The 19,149-nt window shown below is 35.1% G+C and overlaps 1 protein-coding gene across 2 annotated transcripts in view; it reads right to left on the reverse strand.

Annotated features, from left to right (window-relative positions):
- The window catches only part of LOC18424287 (FG-GAP repeat-containing protein), a 41,773-nt gene that overhangs the window by 3,366 nt on the left and 19,258 nt on the right, over positions 1-19,149 (reverse strand). For both annotated transcript variants that reach the window (XM_006828876.4, XM_088845760.1), the window contains 2 exons: positions 17,928-18,053; positions 15,929-15,994 (listed from right to left, as the gene is read on the reverse strand). In XM_006828876.4, coding sequence (XP_006828939.1) covers positions 15,929-15,994; positions 17,928-18,053 — 192 coding nt within the window. The remainder of the gene's footprint in view (positions 1-15,928; positions 15,995-17,927; positions 18,054-19,149) is intronic.

Genomic DNA, 19,149 nt, shown 5'->3' on the forward strand with positions numbered 1-19,149 from the left:
AATTTTTTAATATCATCACATTAGAATTTATTGGGGGTTTTATTTTTATTTTTAATCATGTGATATGGAAGCATTTTCTAATAATGTTTAATCATGTTTACTATAATAGTATAATTAATAATTATATATTAATAACCAAATCTTGTATTTTATTTATTACTTTATTTACATTATAAATTATATAATGTATTATTTTTCTTATAGTTGTAAATAAATTTTTAAAATTAGATGATATTATAAGACATTTTAAATTTATTCTTATTTGTATAGTAAAATAATTATAAAATATAAAGCAACAATTTCAATTTCATTGTATAATATTATAGTTAGTTGGGTTGTGATAATTTTGGATGAGTAAAGTGAATTAATAAATATTTAATACTTTGATATGATTCTAATTTCAGTTTATATGGGAAACTATTATTTTTTATAATATTAATACTATATTATAATTAATAATGTTACAGACATCCAGACAAAAAAATGTATCAGTATTCACCTATTTTTACAAAGTAATGAAAGTACATAATGCATCACTCCTAATTACGTTTAGAAACTAAAATAACATTAGTTTTAGAGATTTATACTTCATCCATGATAGTTCAATGCTTATCCTTTTATGTGATGTAAATTTAACGGTTAACAATAGTTAATGCAGGGAAAGAACATCTCAATATTCGTATATTGATGCAAAAAAAAGAAAGTTCTTAATGGAGTACCCCCATTTCTTATTGGATTCCTAAAAAACAACATTTATAATGGATTTTAATATTTTTTTTGGATTTTTTTTAAGGTTAAATCCGACCGATTCAGCCGATTCCCGATCCGGATCACCGATTCACCAATCCAGATGGGTTTTGGAGTGCACGATCCGGGGCACCGATCCGTTTTTTAAACCACTGGTATCTCCAATTCTGCACACACACTTATATGGGTTCTTGCCTTCCTTGGTCCAGATTTGGTTACTGATAACCTAAATTCGGATTCTCACTCATACCTAAGGGCTATTTGAGTATTTGTATGCACGTATCATGAGTTATCATGCACAGGGTATATTTGTCTTGATTGTAAACTGTTAAGTACTCTTTCTGTGCTTATTTATTGATTCCAAATGAATATCCATGGGCTAACGCATGTAGTTAAACATGTGGACTTTTGAGGGAGCAAGTGCATATTTAATGGGTTCTTAAGGTCAAAGAGAATTCACAGAGTGACCACAGTTCTTCATCCACGCTCACATGAATTTTTTCTTTCTAAGAAAATTCACTGTTGTATTAAGCTCAAAATTGTCGTAAGCAAAGGAGCCTGGCAGCCCACAAACTGGGTGCTCTTATAAAGCATGATAACGGTCTTTTTTTTCCCCAAAAATATTAACACATCCAAATAATATTATGCAACCTTCATAGAAAATGGAAAGGAAAAGAAACATCCAGGGGCCAAAGCTCAATAAGGTGCCCAAAAAAAGGTCCTGGATGTGGATCCCGCAAATGCTCCATCCTTAGTGAGGCTATCAGCTTCCAAATTTGCCTTGTGCCACATGTCGCCAAAAGATGTGCATAGGACTGCATAAATCAAAGATCTCTTAAAAAATGTGTTCATGCCTACACCGGGAAGGAGAGACTCCTGAAGGCGACAAAATGGTGTTCTTGGGATTCCCCTCAATAATCAAAAGAGGGCTCTAATCTAGGTTAAAACCTTTGAGGCTCTCAAGGAGGGTGGGAGCCTCCTCCCTCAAGGAATCTGCATGACCAATGGACCTTGAGAAAGACAGCAGGGTAGTATCACCTTTGTCTTTAAAATACTCCCAATGCTTGCCGTGCCCAGGTTGTCAAGGGAGCACCTTGTTCCAGTTGTCTCCAAAGTAATGAGCAAGGGATTTGCCAAGGCCTTAGATTTAGCAAAGCCTGCAAATCTTGGAAAAAAGCTGAGTTTGGGTGATCCCTGAACATATTATTGCTCTTTGCCCAAAAGATAACCAGTGTTTTACCCGGTCCTTAGAGCAAAAGTAGTAGACTTTTTTCCATTGAATATCATGTCGTTCCTCTCAGTCAAGATCACCCAAAGTTGTGTGACCACTTAGTTCTTCACACACCCAGTCCTAGAATTCATTAGGCCATTATGGCGAAGACAATTCAGATTAACAAGGTCCCAACCACAAAATCCTCTCAGTCAAGATCACCCAAAGTTGTGTGACCACTTAGTTCTTCACACACCCAGTCCTAGAATTCATCAGGCCATTATGGCGAAGACAATTCAGATTAACAAGGTCCCAACCACAAAAACCATGCATCTGGTCCTGCACTTTCCTTTCTTTTGTTGAGAAGAAAGACCCATAACATTCTATTGAGGAGTGCAAAAGTTAATAGTACCATGGAAGAGGGCTGTAATTGATTGGGTATGATAGCCTAACAAAGAACCCTTTTTTTTTCTTTTTTTTTTTTTTAGTGCTCGCATTTTAGGGGTAGGATTGTCAAAAGTTTAGTAGGGTTTAGAAGGGGTAGCTTAGTAAGAAAATATCAGCCTTATTGGGGGGGTACAGTTTGCATACGTCCTACGTAGTGCTTATTTTCACTAGATGCTTTGAGAGTTTTTGGTCGTTTTAGGTCTTCCAATGTATGGGAACTTGGTGATTCGAAGCATCTAGATTTAGTTTGGGAATATATCAGAAGCCTCTTATGTTACTTGAAAATACACGGATAAACTTTGAATCTAATTAACAAGATAGCCCATTGGGTTAACTCTTCTTGTGTGTTCAGTTTTGCATAATTCCTATGCAGTGTCTATTTTCACTAGAAGTTTTTAGGATTTTTTGAAGGTTTTTGTCTTCCAATGTATCAGCACTTCATGAAGAAAATAGCTCATTGGATAAACTTTGAATCTAATTAACAAGTTAGCTCAGTGGGCTAAACTCTTCTTAGGTTTCTTTCTTCTTTCTTCCTAGTTTGCATCATGTGGTATCAGAGAAGGCCCGGTCACCAAGAAATCACCAAGAAATCATGACTTTATGGAGAGGTCGTACTCAAGGAGCAAGTGGAGGAATCCCTGGATGGAAGCAGAAATTCAAGAAAGATTAGAGCAATGGATGCAGCAAGTGATGCACTAACTAGAATCTAATCGTGAATATGGATATGCTTTTGTGGATTCCCAGGGAACCATGTGAATCCCTTCAATCACCATCCACCACAAGCAGAGCCGGAAGAAGGGAGACTAAGGAATGGCATGGTTTAAGTCCTAGAACAGAGGACAAGGGTAGACACTCAGGACCATAGGATAATGGCAGATGTACTGAGTGTAGCATGGACTCCGACATCAGTGCCAGTATGTCTAGTGTGTCTAGTTCTTCATCCAACAAACAGATAAAGCAATCATAACGTACGAAAATAATTTAATATTAAATAGTATATAATTAAATTTAGAAAGTTATCACATGACCTAGCCAAATTCGTAGCGGTAGCATATTAATCACAACCAAGAAACCCCAATTTCAAACTCCGAGAATTAAGGTGTTACCTTACTTTATATTAACACTCTTTAGTATTTTATACCAAAAAATATGCATATGATCTACATATCCATGTGAGTTTTGTAGAGGTACCTCATTACATGTCCATAAGGGGTTTCGGGTGCAAATCTCGGGCTGTACATTACGTGCTTTTTATTTTCAACATATTTAGTAGTATATGGCCAATAATATGCATAATTGCATACGTCTTACATATTCGTGTGAGTTTTCTAGTGTAGACCTTACCACTTCTCAACAAGGTTTCAGTTTTAGAACTAGGGCTTTATTTTAGTTTTATTTTTGTTTTACCATGTACTTGGAAGTGTCAACATTTGTCGAAATATTTACATATGTCGACAAGTGACACAAGAAGAATAGGCACATGCAAGGGCAAGGTCAACATTGACTGGAGTTCCATTGTTACCTTGATCTGGAAGATTTATCTGATTGGATCAGCACCATAGATAACTTTTTCAAATAATAAGATCTCCAGAACATAAAAAAAGTGAAATTTGTGGCCTCATATCCCTGCAACCCAAGCTGAGCAGTATATTACCATAAACCTTCCCAGACACCTTTTCCCTCAATGGCTCAAAGAAGGATATACTCATATCCATTTTGGAGCTATTAAACTAGCCTTAACCTTTCATGGTAGGAAAGGAATGGAAGCTGTAACCAGAATTGCATTACTAGATACCAGGTTTCTAGAATACCAGCATGCATGCATCGGTACTGTCCAAACAACTCTTAATGCTGGCACCATCTTTGTTACCTTCTTTCGTAATTTCAACATTCCTATCAAAGACCCCCACCTAAGCTCTGCCTTCAAAGTACAAGTTCAAATTATTGGAACCAGACAGGTTGAAGCTGCAACTGTTGCCACTCTTCACTATCAGATGGTATACAGACTGCAGAACCATGCTTTTGATATTGTTACACCTTTACCCCCTGAATGTGAAAATACTGCCTTGTTCATCAAAGTTGATAACAATTCCCAACCTGTTTGCCATTACATCCCTAGACAAATTTCAAGGGCACGATTGCATGAATTGATTCCCTCCTCTTGGGTCACAAATTATGAAAATCTACAAACCCAGAGTCAGGCGGTGATACAATCAGAATCTAGGATGACTCGGATGCAAGATGGAACTGTTCAAATAGATTTTCAATCATCTAATGATAACCTCACCAGAGAGATTTTCCCTACTCAATTCCAAGGATTTCTTGAAAAAGTCCCAGTAATTGCTTTTGATAAAACGGGAAAACCTATCTATGAGCAAAAAACTGCGGATGGACATAATTGGTTTGACTGTTGTGATTGTCCTACTTGCATTCAAAATGATGATAACTTTGATGAGGAGAAAGACAAGAAATTGTCTCAAAAGAAAAAGAAACTTTCTTCCCAGCAAATACTCCATCAAAAATATATGAAAGGAGATCCAACAGTTGGATTACTTCGTGAACCTTCTGGGAAATGGGATTACTATGTCACCTATGGCAATCGCATTCCTTACCCTTCTAAACCTATTATTCCGACTGGATGGGATGATAAACCTGATGTTGCTGAATGCATGGCTTTTGACCCTCAGGGATCTAATTATGCTATTAATTTTCCTCCTTTGCATGACTATGAGAAAATCCAAGAACATTAAAAGCATGTGTGGAAAATAAAAAACCCTAGTACCGAAGATTCTTTAGGCACATTAAAGACTATTTCTCCAGCCGAAGCAAGCCTTAACTGGCAGGCCGAAAATGCAAAGTCTCAGAACTTAGCCTTGCTCCGACTTGAGGAAAAACAAAATCTGATGTCTTCTCAATTAAAAGGGTTAGTTAGCATAATTACTGATTTGAAAGAAAAGATATAATCTTTGCATGAGGCGCTAATGCAGATTCTCCATTTTGTTAAAGACACACATTTACAAGCATACTTGCTGGCACAAAAAGGAAGAGAAAAAGCATTTCTGGAAACATAGCTGCAAAGCTTGGAAAAAGATCTATGGATGAAATCTCAGTACCCTCAAACTTCATACCAGTCCTCTCCTAGCTTGCCTCAACTTCAACCCTTGTCAGGTACTCCTTATATCCCAAGTTACCCAACCTTGAGATATTCTGACCCTTTTCCTCCTACTAGAACAATTTACCCTCCTAATGGCTTAATACCTCCGAGACATTATGGCTTTCAATCTTTAAGCTCTTTAGATGATGAAAGGCGTGTCCCAGAGGAAATGTTTTTTCCTCATCTAAGAAAAAAGTCGAATGTTTCTATCCCAAGTACTTCTACGTCACCTGAACCTACACCTCCTGGTGTTACTCAACAGCAACCTCAACCTACTCTTGTGACAACCCCCAACTCTCCCTAAAAATGAAACTCAAATGCTTCAAGCATCAGATTCTGATTCTGATATTGTTGCATCTTCTGTGTTCACACAAAAACCTTACTCAGTCAGAACCTTTGCAAGATATGAGTCCATTTTTAAAAAACCTTACCAAACAACCTGAGTTAAACCTTCAAACAGAAACCCAATCCTCTGACTCTGTCTCAGAATCTTCTGATACAACGAGTTTTCTAGCCTCTTCTTCCTCTGTTTCTTCAGACCCTTTGTTCATGATGGATCCCCCTGAACAACCTCCTGACGCTGACCCAAACCCACTTATAGATGAAGAACCTGGACCTCATAACCCTACCTATGGAGATTCATCTAAAGGTTTTACAATTGATGACATCCCTCCTTCAAAATGGACTGAGAGCTTTCGAGAAATACAAGGATGGATGCATGCAGAAATGTTAAACCCTGCAAATACATTAGCAAGCACAATTTCCAAAGTTTTGGTACGACTTCGAGGACGATTGTTTGATTGGTATTTAAGTCTTGGAGAATACCGTCAAACACAATTGAGAAACAGTCAATCCATTGTTGAATTCTTGAATTATTTGGTAGCTGAATTTACTGGCCCTGTAAAGCATGAACAGATTACAGCCCGTAAAGAATTTTTTCAGCTTAAGTGTTGTTCTTTTAAATGACATGATTTAGAAAAACACGTTTCTGAAATGTATAAGCGTTACCACAAAATTGGTGGAATTGATGATGTGAATTTAAAGCAATTTTATCTTGAGTCTATTCCTCCTACTCTTGGAAAAGAAGCAACAAAAACTATGGAAAATCAAGGATTGACAGTTCAAAGTGTTTCTTTTGGGGAAATTTATCAGTTTGTCCTCCATGCTTTGGAAAGGTTATGTAAACAGGTAGAATTTGTCAAACAGATGGAGAAAAATAAGCACCTTCTTGGTAAATCTTGTGATAAACCCCATCTCAAGATTAAGTGTGATTCGAAAAAACTATGTGCTTGTCCCTCTTTTGGAAAAAAGAATAAGGTTGACCAAAAAAGGAAAAAGAAGAAATTCAAAAGGTTTAAATGCCTTCGTAGATCCAGATTTCGAAAAAATAGGATGAAAGGTGATCGTTGTTATGTATGTGGAAAGAAAGCACATTTTGCAAAAGATTGTCCTAACCAGAAAAAGAAACGAAAGATTATAAATCTTTTGTCCCAAGTTTTGGAAGAAAATGTTGATGATGATCTGGAATCTATATTCTCTCTGGATGATGAGCAGAATGAAGATACATTAATTTCCATTTCATATCCAAATGATTTTGAGCTGAATGAAATCAGCAATACTGTGGTTCCTGAAATTTTGTCTCCCCAAGATGAAACCCCAGAAATAATATCCTTCCAACACAACCTACCCCTTGCCTTTGTCCAACTCCTTTGTGAACATTATTCCAAACCCTTGATTGTCCCTGCCTTTTTTGACACTGGTGCATCTGCTAGCGTTCTGAAACCGGATTTATTGCCAAAACAATTTTGGGAAAACTGCAACCAAACCTTTAGAGCTGCTAACGGAGAAAAATTTTCTATCCATCAGATTAGCAAACCTGTTTTTATTAAACTTTTTCCTAAAGTTGTTATCCAACATAGGATCTTAGCTTCCTACCTCCCTAACAAAGACCTCTTATTAGGATTTGATGTTTTACACCAAGTAAAACTTCAATGGACAGCTAAAGGACTTCATTTTAGGAACTTAACTACCTTGGATTGCTAGTCTAGACCAACCCCAAACCTTGGAAACCATTAGAGAAAAAATCATTTCAGATTGTTGTGCAACTTCCCATTCGGAATTTTTGAAAAAATGTACAAACCCTCTTTGGAGAAACCAGAATTTCTTTGTCAAACTTCCCTTCAAAAGGAATGAGGACATTAACCCTACAAAAGCCTCCCACAGAGGATTAAATCCTGATTTGCTAGAACAGGCTAAGCAAGAAATTCATGAACTGCTAAAGGAAAAATTAATTGAACCAACTAGTTCTCCTTGGGCATGTGAAGCTTTTTATGTGAATAAAAGAGTTGAACAAGTTCGTGGTAAACTTAGATTGGTTATCAACTATCAGCCTTTAAACAATTTTCTTTCTGATGACAAATTTCCTTTACCAAACCAGACTGCCATGTTTTCTCAAATTTCTAATGCTCACATATTTTCCAAATTTGATTTAAAATCTGGATTTTGGCAAATAGGAATTGACCCAAATGAAAGACTAAAAACAGCTTTTTGCCTTCCCAATTACCATTTTCAATGGACTGTTATGCCTTTTGATTTAAAAAATGCTCCTACTTATTTTCAAAAGGTTTAAACCACTATTTTTGAACCCATTTCTTCTCAAGCTTTGATATACATAGATGACATCTTGCTCTCTTCTCCAGACTTGGAAAGTCATGTTTCTCTCTAAGAAAAATTTCACTCCCTTTGTTGTAAATATGGTATTATGTTATCAGAAAAGAAGTGTGTCTTTGCTACTTCTGAAGTAGATTTTCTTGGTATGCATTTCCTTGATGGTATGTACAGTTTACAACCCCATATAGCAAAACATTTGCTAGAATTTCCTGACACTCTGTCTTCTGTAAAGCAAATACAACAGTTCTTGGGTATTGTAAATTACATGTCACCTTTTATACCCAAACTTTCTTTGTTCACCAGTCCTCTTCATATGCTCTTGAAAAAGAAAGCACCACCATGGACTAAGGTACAAACTGAGTGTGTTCAGAAGCTCAAATCTTTATCTCAAAATTTGCCCTCTTTGAAAATTCCGTCTACTGGAAAAAGAAATTTGCAAACTGATGCCTCAGACGAATATTGGGCTTGTATTTTACTAGAAGAAATTGCAGGCAAAAGAATGATCTGTGGTTATAAAAGGACTCTGCACTCCATTACCATTCTACTTTCAAAGAAATCCTAGCAGTGAAAAGAGGAATTGAAAAATTCCAATTTCATCTAATAGGACATAAATTTTTAGTGGAAATGGATTTGTCAGCTTTTCCAAACATGCTGAGATTCAAGAACAAAATACTTCCAAACCCACAACTTCTCAGATGGTCAAATTGGTTTTCACAATGGAATTTTGAATATAAGCACATTTTAGGGAAAAATAATGTTTTGGCTAATATGTTCTCAAGAAAAAGGTTTTCAAAAGAGAATCTCTCCTCAATTATTCCTTTTTTGGGCGCAATTATCACCATTGATGATAATGAGCACGACCTGCCTGATGAACTTCATGAAGATATTCTCAGAAGAACCTTACTATCCAGGAATGATCTAATGCAACAAAAAATGCGTGAAATTGTAGTCAGAAATCACGGAGATTGCATACAAGGAATTCGATGCCATCCAAACTACCCTTTCCTGTCCCTTTTCCAAACCCGGCACGTTTATAATATACCAAAAGAAGTCATTTGCTTTCTTTGGTATCTCACCCAAAATTACCACATTTGCTTCAACTTTCATGCCAGAAAACTCATCTCTTACCTTAGACATTGTCATTTCCTTCAATGGAACAATTACCAACATCCTAATCCCATAACCCTGAACTTCTATAAATTCCTCATTAAGTACTTTCATTATACCCAATGGATTGAATCGTTTCAATATCCTCATAAACAATATGTAATTATAAGTTTCCATCAAGACCTTAACCCCCAAACCTATCCTAATGCTGTTTATCTTACCCAACACCCTGCTATTGAAACTGTTGGATGGTATGATTTCAATCTTCTGACTTTTTGGCCATTTCATACGCATTTATGGATGGAATTAAAATATATTATGTGTTGTATTAATCATATTCCACCAGTTGGGATTCCTGTTGATGTTTATACAGGGCATACGGTATGGAATGATGAGCAGCCCAGAGGAGCAGCCTTATTACACCAATTGTATCTCTGGTTGGCAGATCACCCTCCACCTGAAGAACCTCCTGAAAACAGCTTAAGTGATGAAACCTATATTGGACCATCCTGTAGTCCCTCTGTTCCTTCTTCCCCAAGCTACGACTCAAATGGATATCCTTACTATCTTTGGTTGTCACAAATGCAAACATCAAATGAATAAAATGTAAGAGCAAGTTTTTTTTTTTAAAATCTTGTAAGAGCAAGTTAGTTGACTAGGAGAAAATGAAGAAACATATGAGGAACAAGCTCCTACCATATGATTATGCCCAAGCTCCTTTCTGAACATTTCAGAACTTCCAAAAAGGAAATAGATGCGTACATAAATACACAGAGGAGTTTTACAAACTCTCGATGCAAAATGGGCTGAGAATAAGAAACAATTTGTACCTCGTTATGTCAAATGAACGACGATTTCATGTCTAAGATGAGGTTTCCCAATGGTACCTAAAACAAGTAGAACTATAAAAGAAGCACTAACCAGATTGCATTCTTCAGAAATTAATAACAATGCCTATCATATTGAGCTACGAAAGGAGGTTAATATATCTCCAATCTTACAACGTTTCTAGCTCGGGAAGAGCTACATGATGATCACTCACATAATGCACTCGAGCAATAGCCAAAGAAAACAAAACGGGAAGTAAACCAAATCTTTGATGTTCGGAGTATCTTGGCACGAAGTGGCTCCTATCAATAATATCTAGTTGAATGGGAAGGAAAAACTATGATTGAATGTTCATGCGTTTCTGAAGCTGAATTGAGAAAAGTGGATGAGGATTTCTTGTGCCACAATATTAAAGCAAACTTCTGGGATCAAGCTCATTTCGACCGGAAGAGAAAAATGTAGACTTAGGTTTGAAGTCTACAAGAAGATTTCTAGGTTCCCTGAAAATCAGCATTTGAAAATGACTGAATAGACTCAGACTCGGATGAACAGCTAGGCCTTGGCTGTCTGCAAAAACTGGAATAGCGTACATAAGTTTACCATGTACAATACTCAAGAGAATATCGTAGCAACTTGCGTATTGTGAAAATTAGGCTCAGGTGAGTCGCTACAGTACATATTTTTTCTTTGCTTTATTCGATTTGATCCCTAGGGTCAGCCAATTGAGCAGAAATTGAGTCCTTAGTATGATTTTAGCTTGATCTAGCTGCTAGATATTACAGTATTTAAGAAAAAACAAATTTAACATATTTTTAGATAGAAATTTTGGCCTAGTTTTTGCCAGATTTTGAGAATTTGCAATATCTTTGCTATTGATGATTGATCTTCAATGAAATTTGATTATTGAGCCTTTTTTTTATTGGGTTCTTGGGTCAACCATAGGCTTGATTTCAATAAAACAAAAACAAAAAACAAAAAAAGAATTTGAGAGATTTCAAAATCAGATTTGCAATTCATCTGAATTTTTCAAGAGCTTGGATCTCCTAGATCTGACTCGAAACCCAAAACAGATCCAGGGTTTTGTGTTGTGCAAGGCAGCTTTATGGAAAGGATTATCATTTTTTGAATTTAAATTTATAAAATTAGTTTATCTCTTGCTATATTAATTGTAAATGATTCAAAAATCATTTTGTATACACTTTTTCCATTTGTGATTTTTATAATTTAGCTATTTTTCTATTTTTTTCATTTTTTTTAAGCCTATAATATTAAACTTTGTCTTATTCCATGTTTTATATAAATTTCTGATTTAATTTTTTCATTTTATTATATTTTTCCAATTTTGGATTTTTCAGAAATGTTTTTGTATTTTTTCATTTTTTGGCCATTTTTCCAGCTTAGGCAAGACTTGGGCTATAGTCGATTTGGACTTGCTCAAGCCGTTCAGCTTGGCAAGTACTTGCCAAATCCTGAATTTGAACCAATCTATTTTCCATAGCTAAAAATTAATGTGAAAAAATGCAGAGGTTGGCCTAGGCGGCAGGGCAGCTGCCTAGGTGGGAGCCCATAAATACCTCTGTGGGGGCTCCTGGGGGTGGGGCAGGCATCTTTACACCTTGATGTTTATTGCAAGGTGCAGCAGTCTATTTATTTCAATACATAGAGTTTTTTATTACGCTATAATCTATTTATTTCAAACAATAATATCCTAATAATTTAAAGGAAAAATTATATAAATATCCCTTATATTTTATGATATTACAAAAATACCTAATATTTTCTGGTATTACACGTATATCCAATTTTTGAACTTCATAACAATTTTTTTTTTAAAAAAGACCAAACTACCTATTTTCGGTTTTTCAACAACTGAAATTTTTAAAATTTTTGGTTTTTTAAAAACTGAATTTTTATTTTTTTAACATTTGCTTCATTTCCATTTAGTTACAGCGAGGGATTTGGGGGTTTGTTTCCTCAAGCTTTCCTTCATTTCCATTGAAACCGATGAAAGAGAGAGGGATTTGGGTTTTTGTTTCCCTTGAGGGTTCCTTCTTTTCCATTGAAGTACAGGAACTAGAGAGGGATTTGGGCTTTCTTTGGCCTTACAACTTTCTTTTTTGTTTACATTGAAATACAGGACAGAGAAGAAGAGAGTTGGGTTGTTCCTGAGGTTTCCTTCGATTCAATTGATTAGAAAGCTTAGAGTGGAGACTCTATAATGGAGGAGAGGGTCTGTGTCATTTGTGATTCAGATTCACGTTCTTCTATTCATGGCCGAACCCTATTAAAAGCTCTAATTCGTCTTTTGAAAGTGAAGCAATCTCAACTCGAGTTCTTTGCAGATGAAATGAGGCTTTTAGAAGAGAGTATCAAGGTCCCGCACAGGTTCTCTAAGATCCACTAGTTCGAGCTCCAGAATTCTCGGGTTTTCCATTTGTTCTTTCTACTTAAATATTTCTCACCCTACCTATCGGCTCTTTTGAAGTTGTTGCAGAGACTATAGTGGGCTTCAACAGAAGCAGTAGAATTGTTGAGTGGTGGTGGTTTAGAGAGAGAAACACGCTTCTGATGTTTCTCCAAGCTACCAATTCAAAAAAAGTTTTGAACAAAAGGTTTGCTCACTGTGCAAGAGTTTGGAGACCCTATCTCGGTTTTTGAAAATCCAAAAATAGGTAGTTTCGTCTTTTTTAAAAAAAATGATTATGAAGTTCAAAAAACAGGCATGTGTAATAATGAAGAGTATTTTGTAAATACCTTTTTAGAGGTAATTTTCAAACAATGCTGAAAATACAATGACGAACTTTAAATTTAACTAACAATATAGCCCATTGGATTAACTCTCCTTGTGTTTTCTTTCTTCCATCTTCCTGATGCAATTAGGGTTTTTAGTTTTTGTTATTTTGTTAGGTTTTTAGTGTTTGTTATTTTTTTGAAAGACTGAAATTTAAGTTTGGAGTTATTTTGAGTTTCTAGTTTTTTTAGGGGTATTTGTGTTTAATTGTAAAGAATTGAAGGGTAAATTTCAAAACTTTTAATCTTTTATTTTTTTTGAAGATAAAGGCCATGATTTAATATTGATCAGGATTTCTTAGAGAGCATGTTTTCTACAAATTGTTAATGGACAAGAAAACGAAGAGAGAAGAAAATAAGAGTTGATTTTAGGTCTTCTGAAAGAGTCTTATGGACTGTACTCCATAGCAGAGCATGAAAGAAAATATAATCTCTCATCCTTTTAATTTTATTTTTAGTTTTCTGATTTATTTGCCCTCTTCTATGTATCAATTGGTATCAAGCTTCACGATGCCTCCAAAATCTGCTTTTATGATCGAGGATATATCGCCACAAGTCGCAATGGTTGTGAATCAATAAACAAAAGCGAGCATAAGTCAAATCATGGAAGGTATCCGAATCGAGATCCATGAATTCGATGAGAGATGGGTGAAATAAATAGACGATTAGAAAATTACCGTCAAGAAGAACTTACTCATAATCCACTAGATCTAGAACCAATTATTAACTTTAGAGATCAAGTAAAGGAGACTATATTAGATACTTAAAGAAGTTAACCTCAGTGCAGAAGATGTTGACAATACTCCAACAAAGTGCTACAAAATTTGATTATCAGTGTTTATCAAAAAAAAATTCGATTATCAGTTATGATTTATGAAAAAGAAGACACATTAGTTGCAGTATGTGAAGTACAACCATTTGAGCAAAAAAAAATCAAGATTTTGCTCGACATCCCAGAATTATTATAAGTTGCATTCTAAGCATTAGACTAGTTAGTTCATTGAAGAGGACAAAGTACCCAGGCGAATGGTGGTACTTCATCAACAAGTAATCAAGTGGCCTTTGAAGGATACAACAAATGGACTTCATCAACAAATATTCAAGTGGCCTTTGAAGGATATAACGAAAACAAGAAGCTCGAGATGGAGCGATTCCCAACCTCGAGAGAATGATGCAATTAGGGTTTTTATTTTATTTTATTTTTTTGTTATTTTTTTGGGGGATTGAATTTTAAGTTCAAAGTAAATTTTGGATTTCTAATTTTCTTTGGGGGGTATCATTTGAATGATTTTGTAAACTATTATTTCTTGTCAAGTTTTTAAATATTGTTTCACGGTTAAAATAGTGCTATTAACAACTGAATAGTCTAGGCAGCTGCCTAATATAGAAAGTTCATTTGGGAAAGGTCTGAATTTCAAAGCTTTGATATTTTCCTCATGCTTATCAATGTTATGCAAACCAGATTGAACTGGTCGGTTGGGACTGGAAACCAGCGAATTGGTGGCTTGTCCAATCCGGTCTATTGAACCAACCCTGAACCGATGGACTGGCCAATACACCAAAAGGTTTTTAAGAAGTTTTTTTTTGTTCTTTTGCAGTTTGTATATGGCAATTGATAAAATGAAAGGTCACGGTTTCTTTTTTAGGTTACAAAAATACTTTTTGAGAGAGAGAGAGGGAGGCTATGGTCTCTCTCTCAACCGGAAAACCGAGGCTCGGGGTGAAAATCCAGCCACTTTCTTGCACAAAATCCCATCAAACGGATGAAATATTCAACCCCCAAGTAAGTGCATGCGATTTATTTTAAGTTTTTTTCTTGTTTTGGATTTAATAAAAGCAAAAAAGTTCAAAAGATTTCAGGTTTTGGATTTAGGGTTTTACAAAAAAAAAATGTTTGTGTATTTTTTTATATATTTAGCTGTGATTCCCTTACAAAATAAAACCAAAATGTAAAGAAACACCAAAATTAAAGTTATTATTTGTGTATTTTAGGTTTTGACTTTTGAAGGGCTTTTACAAATTGTAAAAGTATGGGGGAGAAAAAGAAAATTAATTTTATTTGTACATTTGTTTTTCATATTCAACTTTAAGGGCTTTACAATTGGGTGCCATTTATATAAGCTGGCAACCTTAGTTGTAGAAGTAAAATAATGATATTCTACACCGTCCATTTTAGTCAAACAATGAAGATTTCTCACGTCTTTTAAAAAAGCATAAAAAGGTAGCACATCTTTTAAGATAAGTGTGATATCTTTCTGTCTAATAAAATAGACATTGTAGATTACTACAACCTTACTTATACAAGTAAGGTTGCAACCTTATATAAGCTTTGTCTTTACAATTTGTGCCAAAGTTTATTGTGGACTTATGTTTTATGCCTTATATATTTAGTTGAGTTATTTGTTACATAATTGATATCTTTCATTATTAAGGAGCAGAGTATCAAGTCTATTGACTTATTGCTTGATGTTGATGGGTTATTTTTGTTTTTGATAATCTTCATAATTTGCTTTTATTTTTTTTAGTTTTTATTCTCTATTTTTCTGAATTTTACTTGATTTTCCCCCTCTCCTTTTTTTTCTAATTTTTTTAATTTGACTAACCATCTGACCCCCATTAACCAGCCTGGACAGGCCATTCCGACTGGACTGGTGCCCTCACTAGTTTGTCACCGGTCAGGTCTAAACAACATTGGTACTTATGGCTCAAGGACCACTGGTCAATGTTGACCAAGACAATATGTACATGTTCATGCACAACTGCTTAAAGCCATAGCAATCCATTGATAGGTTTTGTAATTAGATGCCGATAACATCATCACCATATAGGATATTCAGAGTCTTTATTTTCTATTTTCTTATATGAAGTCTAAATCATCAACTGAGTTGAAATTGCACAGCTATAAGAGGAATCCATTAGTTGCATAACAAGGAAGTCCATAGCTGAAGAAACGAAGTAATGATAGAACAATGCACCTGAACATGATCTAGAACTCCATCACCATTGATATCAGCATGTAGACCTCCTTCATGTAGATGAAGCTGCCAACACATTGCAAATTACATATTGTTTTATCTATAGATATTATTAAAAAATGCAATGCCAAGCATATGAACATTCATGACCTAAGTGGTGCAAACACTTTGATAATTGCACAAGAGCGGTAATAAAGGAAGAGTAAATATGAACTTTTTCATCATATTAGTTACAGAGTTACTGCAGTAAGAAACCCAATGTGAAGCAACACTTGAGCAGTCAATGGCCATAAACTTAATATGGAAATACTCAACAAGACAAATTCTTAGCATTGGAAGAGCATATCAAGTTTTGTTGCAGTACCTTCTCCATGAAGATCCATATTTTTCTTTTTCGAATAATCAATAATTAAAAATCAGCTAGTTTCATTTCCATATGCTGAAAATTACATTCATGATGTAACTACACGAACATAGTTCCTCTTTCCAACTTGAAGAACTTCGCTTGAATTATAACAGCCTAGAAACATTAATAATTTACCAAAATCAACTCATCAAAATGTCAGAGAATTACTTGATTATTACTGAACTCATGTTGAAACAATCAATCTACTGTATAATGTTCCCTTAACTAGAAATCTTTACAAAGGATGCGAAATTGACAAATATCCTGCTCATGTAAACTGAAAATCCATCATATTTTGTGAATCCAATCATGCTGTAAGTATGATACAAAACTCAGTGAAAATACATAATATATCTGGTTGCATAGATACAACTCAACAAGAATGTAGTTTCATATAACATCAGCTGTAGAACGCTATGTAATGGCATGTTCTTCATTTTCTTGCTAATCATCAAATTCTGCTAGTCCCCAAATTTCCCATTGTAAAAGTCTAGGATTGACAATCAGATGCAGCAAGAATCTAGGCAGTGATAGTAAATTCATCAGCCATATTTTTCATCTCAAGAAACAAGAGAAAAAAGCAAAAAAGAACAATGTGCATAATGGGGAATTTTAAATTTGCAGAATACTAGTTCAATTATTCACATATTAAATAGAACTATTTCCATAGAAACTCTTAAAAATGTGTGCTACCATAGGTGAAACAAATTCAACTTCAACCATATATCGTTCTGAAATCAAAGTTCAATTTAATAGCTATTCCTATGCATGGAATTTCAAAACTTGAAAATATTGTTTCCCAATTGGGAAAAAAGTAATTCTCAAACAGACATCTTTAAATCCCGGCTACTATAAGTGTACGGATTATCAAAAATTTATAATAATGCAGCACCCACAAGAGCACAACTCACAAGATGTTGAAAACTTCCATGGGTGGTATGCTTGTGAACAACTTCGGACCCACACTTGAATTCCTTAAGAGGTTCAAACAAAAGCCTCGAGAGACAAAAGCCCAAAGAAATTTTAGAATTTTGGGAGACTCCATAAAAAAACATATATGACATGTCGACATAGGTGAACCCTGAGATGCCAACAAGTTACCTGTAAGACTGAGGGCTAGTGGGCCATGAATATGGGAAGAATATTGCTTCTAATCTAATGGAAACACTGTAAACAGTGTTTTGTTTTTCCCAAGGTGGCCATGATATACTGTAACTCACGAGAAGGTAAAATAATGAAGACCTCAGTGAAGGATCAAATATAAACCCAATCTTCACTAGAATACACATGACTTAAAAACAAATGTATCGTACATATTTCCCGAACACCCCACAAACAATATAAACAATAGGTGGACGCGAATTGACATCAGACTGCACAAAACAGAAGTGAATAAACTGTCTTCATTCAAAAGAAAAGTTTATCCATCAGTTCAGTATGGTTTATGACTGCATAGTTTAAATGCATTGATAAACAATGTAGGCAAAGCTCATAGATCATAAAAATGAACTCTTATAAGAACCCAAGAACAAACTGAGCTTATTATATATGAACAGAACAGAAGGAGAACCCATGTAATCATGATAATGGTACCTTACAAACAGTGCGCCCTGATGCAATATGAACAGCCTCAATCCCTTCCTTTTGATGGGCTACAATCACATTTGGGACCCACCAGAGCTGAGTATGGTTTGTTATTGTGGGCACATATGGCAAATTCTGCAGCCAAAAATTTAAACATATTACATTCTTCACATGAGATTGTGCACTGAACTGAAACTAACTAGCATATTTTGATAGCACTCCATTGCTTGAGGCAGAACAACATCCACATTTTGGAAATATAAGGAACTCAATACAGGTTGATCACCATATTAGCAACCAATGCATATTATGGAATCCTTTTGAGAAAACCACTCTTTCAAGCACAAATTTTATGCATGAAAACTAAAAGTTCTGTGGCACCTCATTAAACTCTAAGTGAAAATGCATATGATGTTAAAGTGACAGTTGTTTATTTGTGTTCTGGGCTAAGAAGTAAAGAATCACTTCAGATTCATAACTTCTGTCAGAGATGTGCATTTGTATATGTTGGATATGTAAATTGGGAGCTTACTGTACTTTGTACTGTTTTACGCTATTTTCTTATGAAGGATTTCCTGGGGCTCATTATGTACTTTGTATATAACCACAAAGAAAAATTGTCACATTGTGTACTGCAGACTATTATAATTTGAATGAAGATCAAGATTCTTTAAACACATAACCTTACTTCTGCCTTCTTTTCCTCTATTTTCTTCTTTCAATTGAGGGTTTAATGGTTTAAAATGGTACCAGAGTGGGCTACTCCATAAAGAATAAGAAGAAGAGATTTATAGGACTAGAGAAGAGGTTTGAAGGTGAGGGGAGTTCACTTTCCCCTGAATAATGGGTCATCAATCACAAATCCCGAGAAATTGCTAGTAATTGTCTAGGCATATACTTCCCTTTAGATGGTTGAATAATCATTAACAGTTTCTTTCTTCTTGAAAGAATTGGTCTCATCAACTGGCATGATGAGAGAACTTTAAAGTTCGAGTCCTTTGACTTTTGAAGTCCTCATGCAAACCAAATCTCGCAGCACTGGACTAAAACTCCATGGAAAATTTATGAGCGGTGATTATGGTAATTAATCTTTTTCTTTGTCCATATTGTCACTCCCCTCACACCTAAACAATGATAATATTACTAAAGCATCTTCAGTAGAGAAATATAGGAATAGAAAGGATTCATATAGCATCAAGTACAAATAGAACTAATTCTTTCTAATTTCATT

The sequence above is a fragment of the Amborella trichopoda genome, chromosome 9, assembly GCF_054954075.1.
Source record: "Amborella trichopoda isolate Santa Cruz 75 chromosome 9, AtrichopodaSantaCruz75HAP2 v2.0, whole genome shotgun sequence".
Classification (NCBI taxonomy): Eukaryota; Viridiplantae; Streptophyta; class Magnoliopsida; order Amborellales; family Amborellaceae; genus Amborella; species Amborella trichopoda.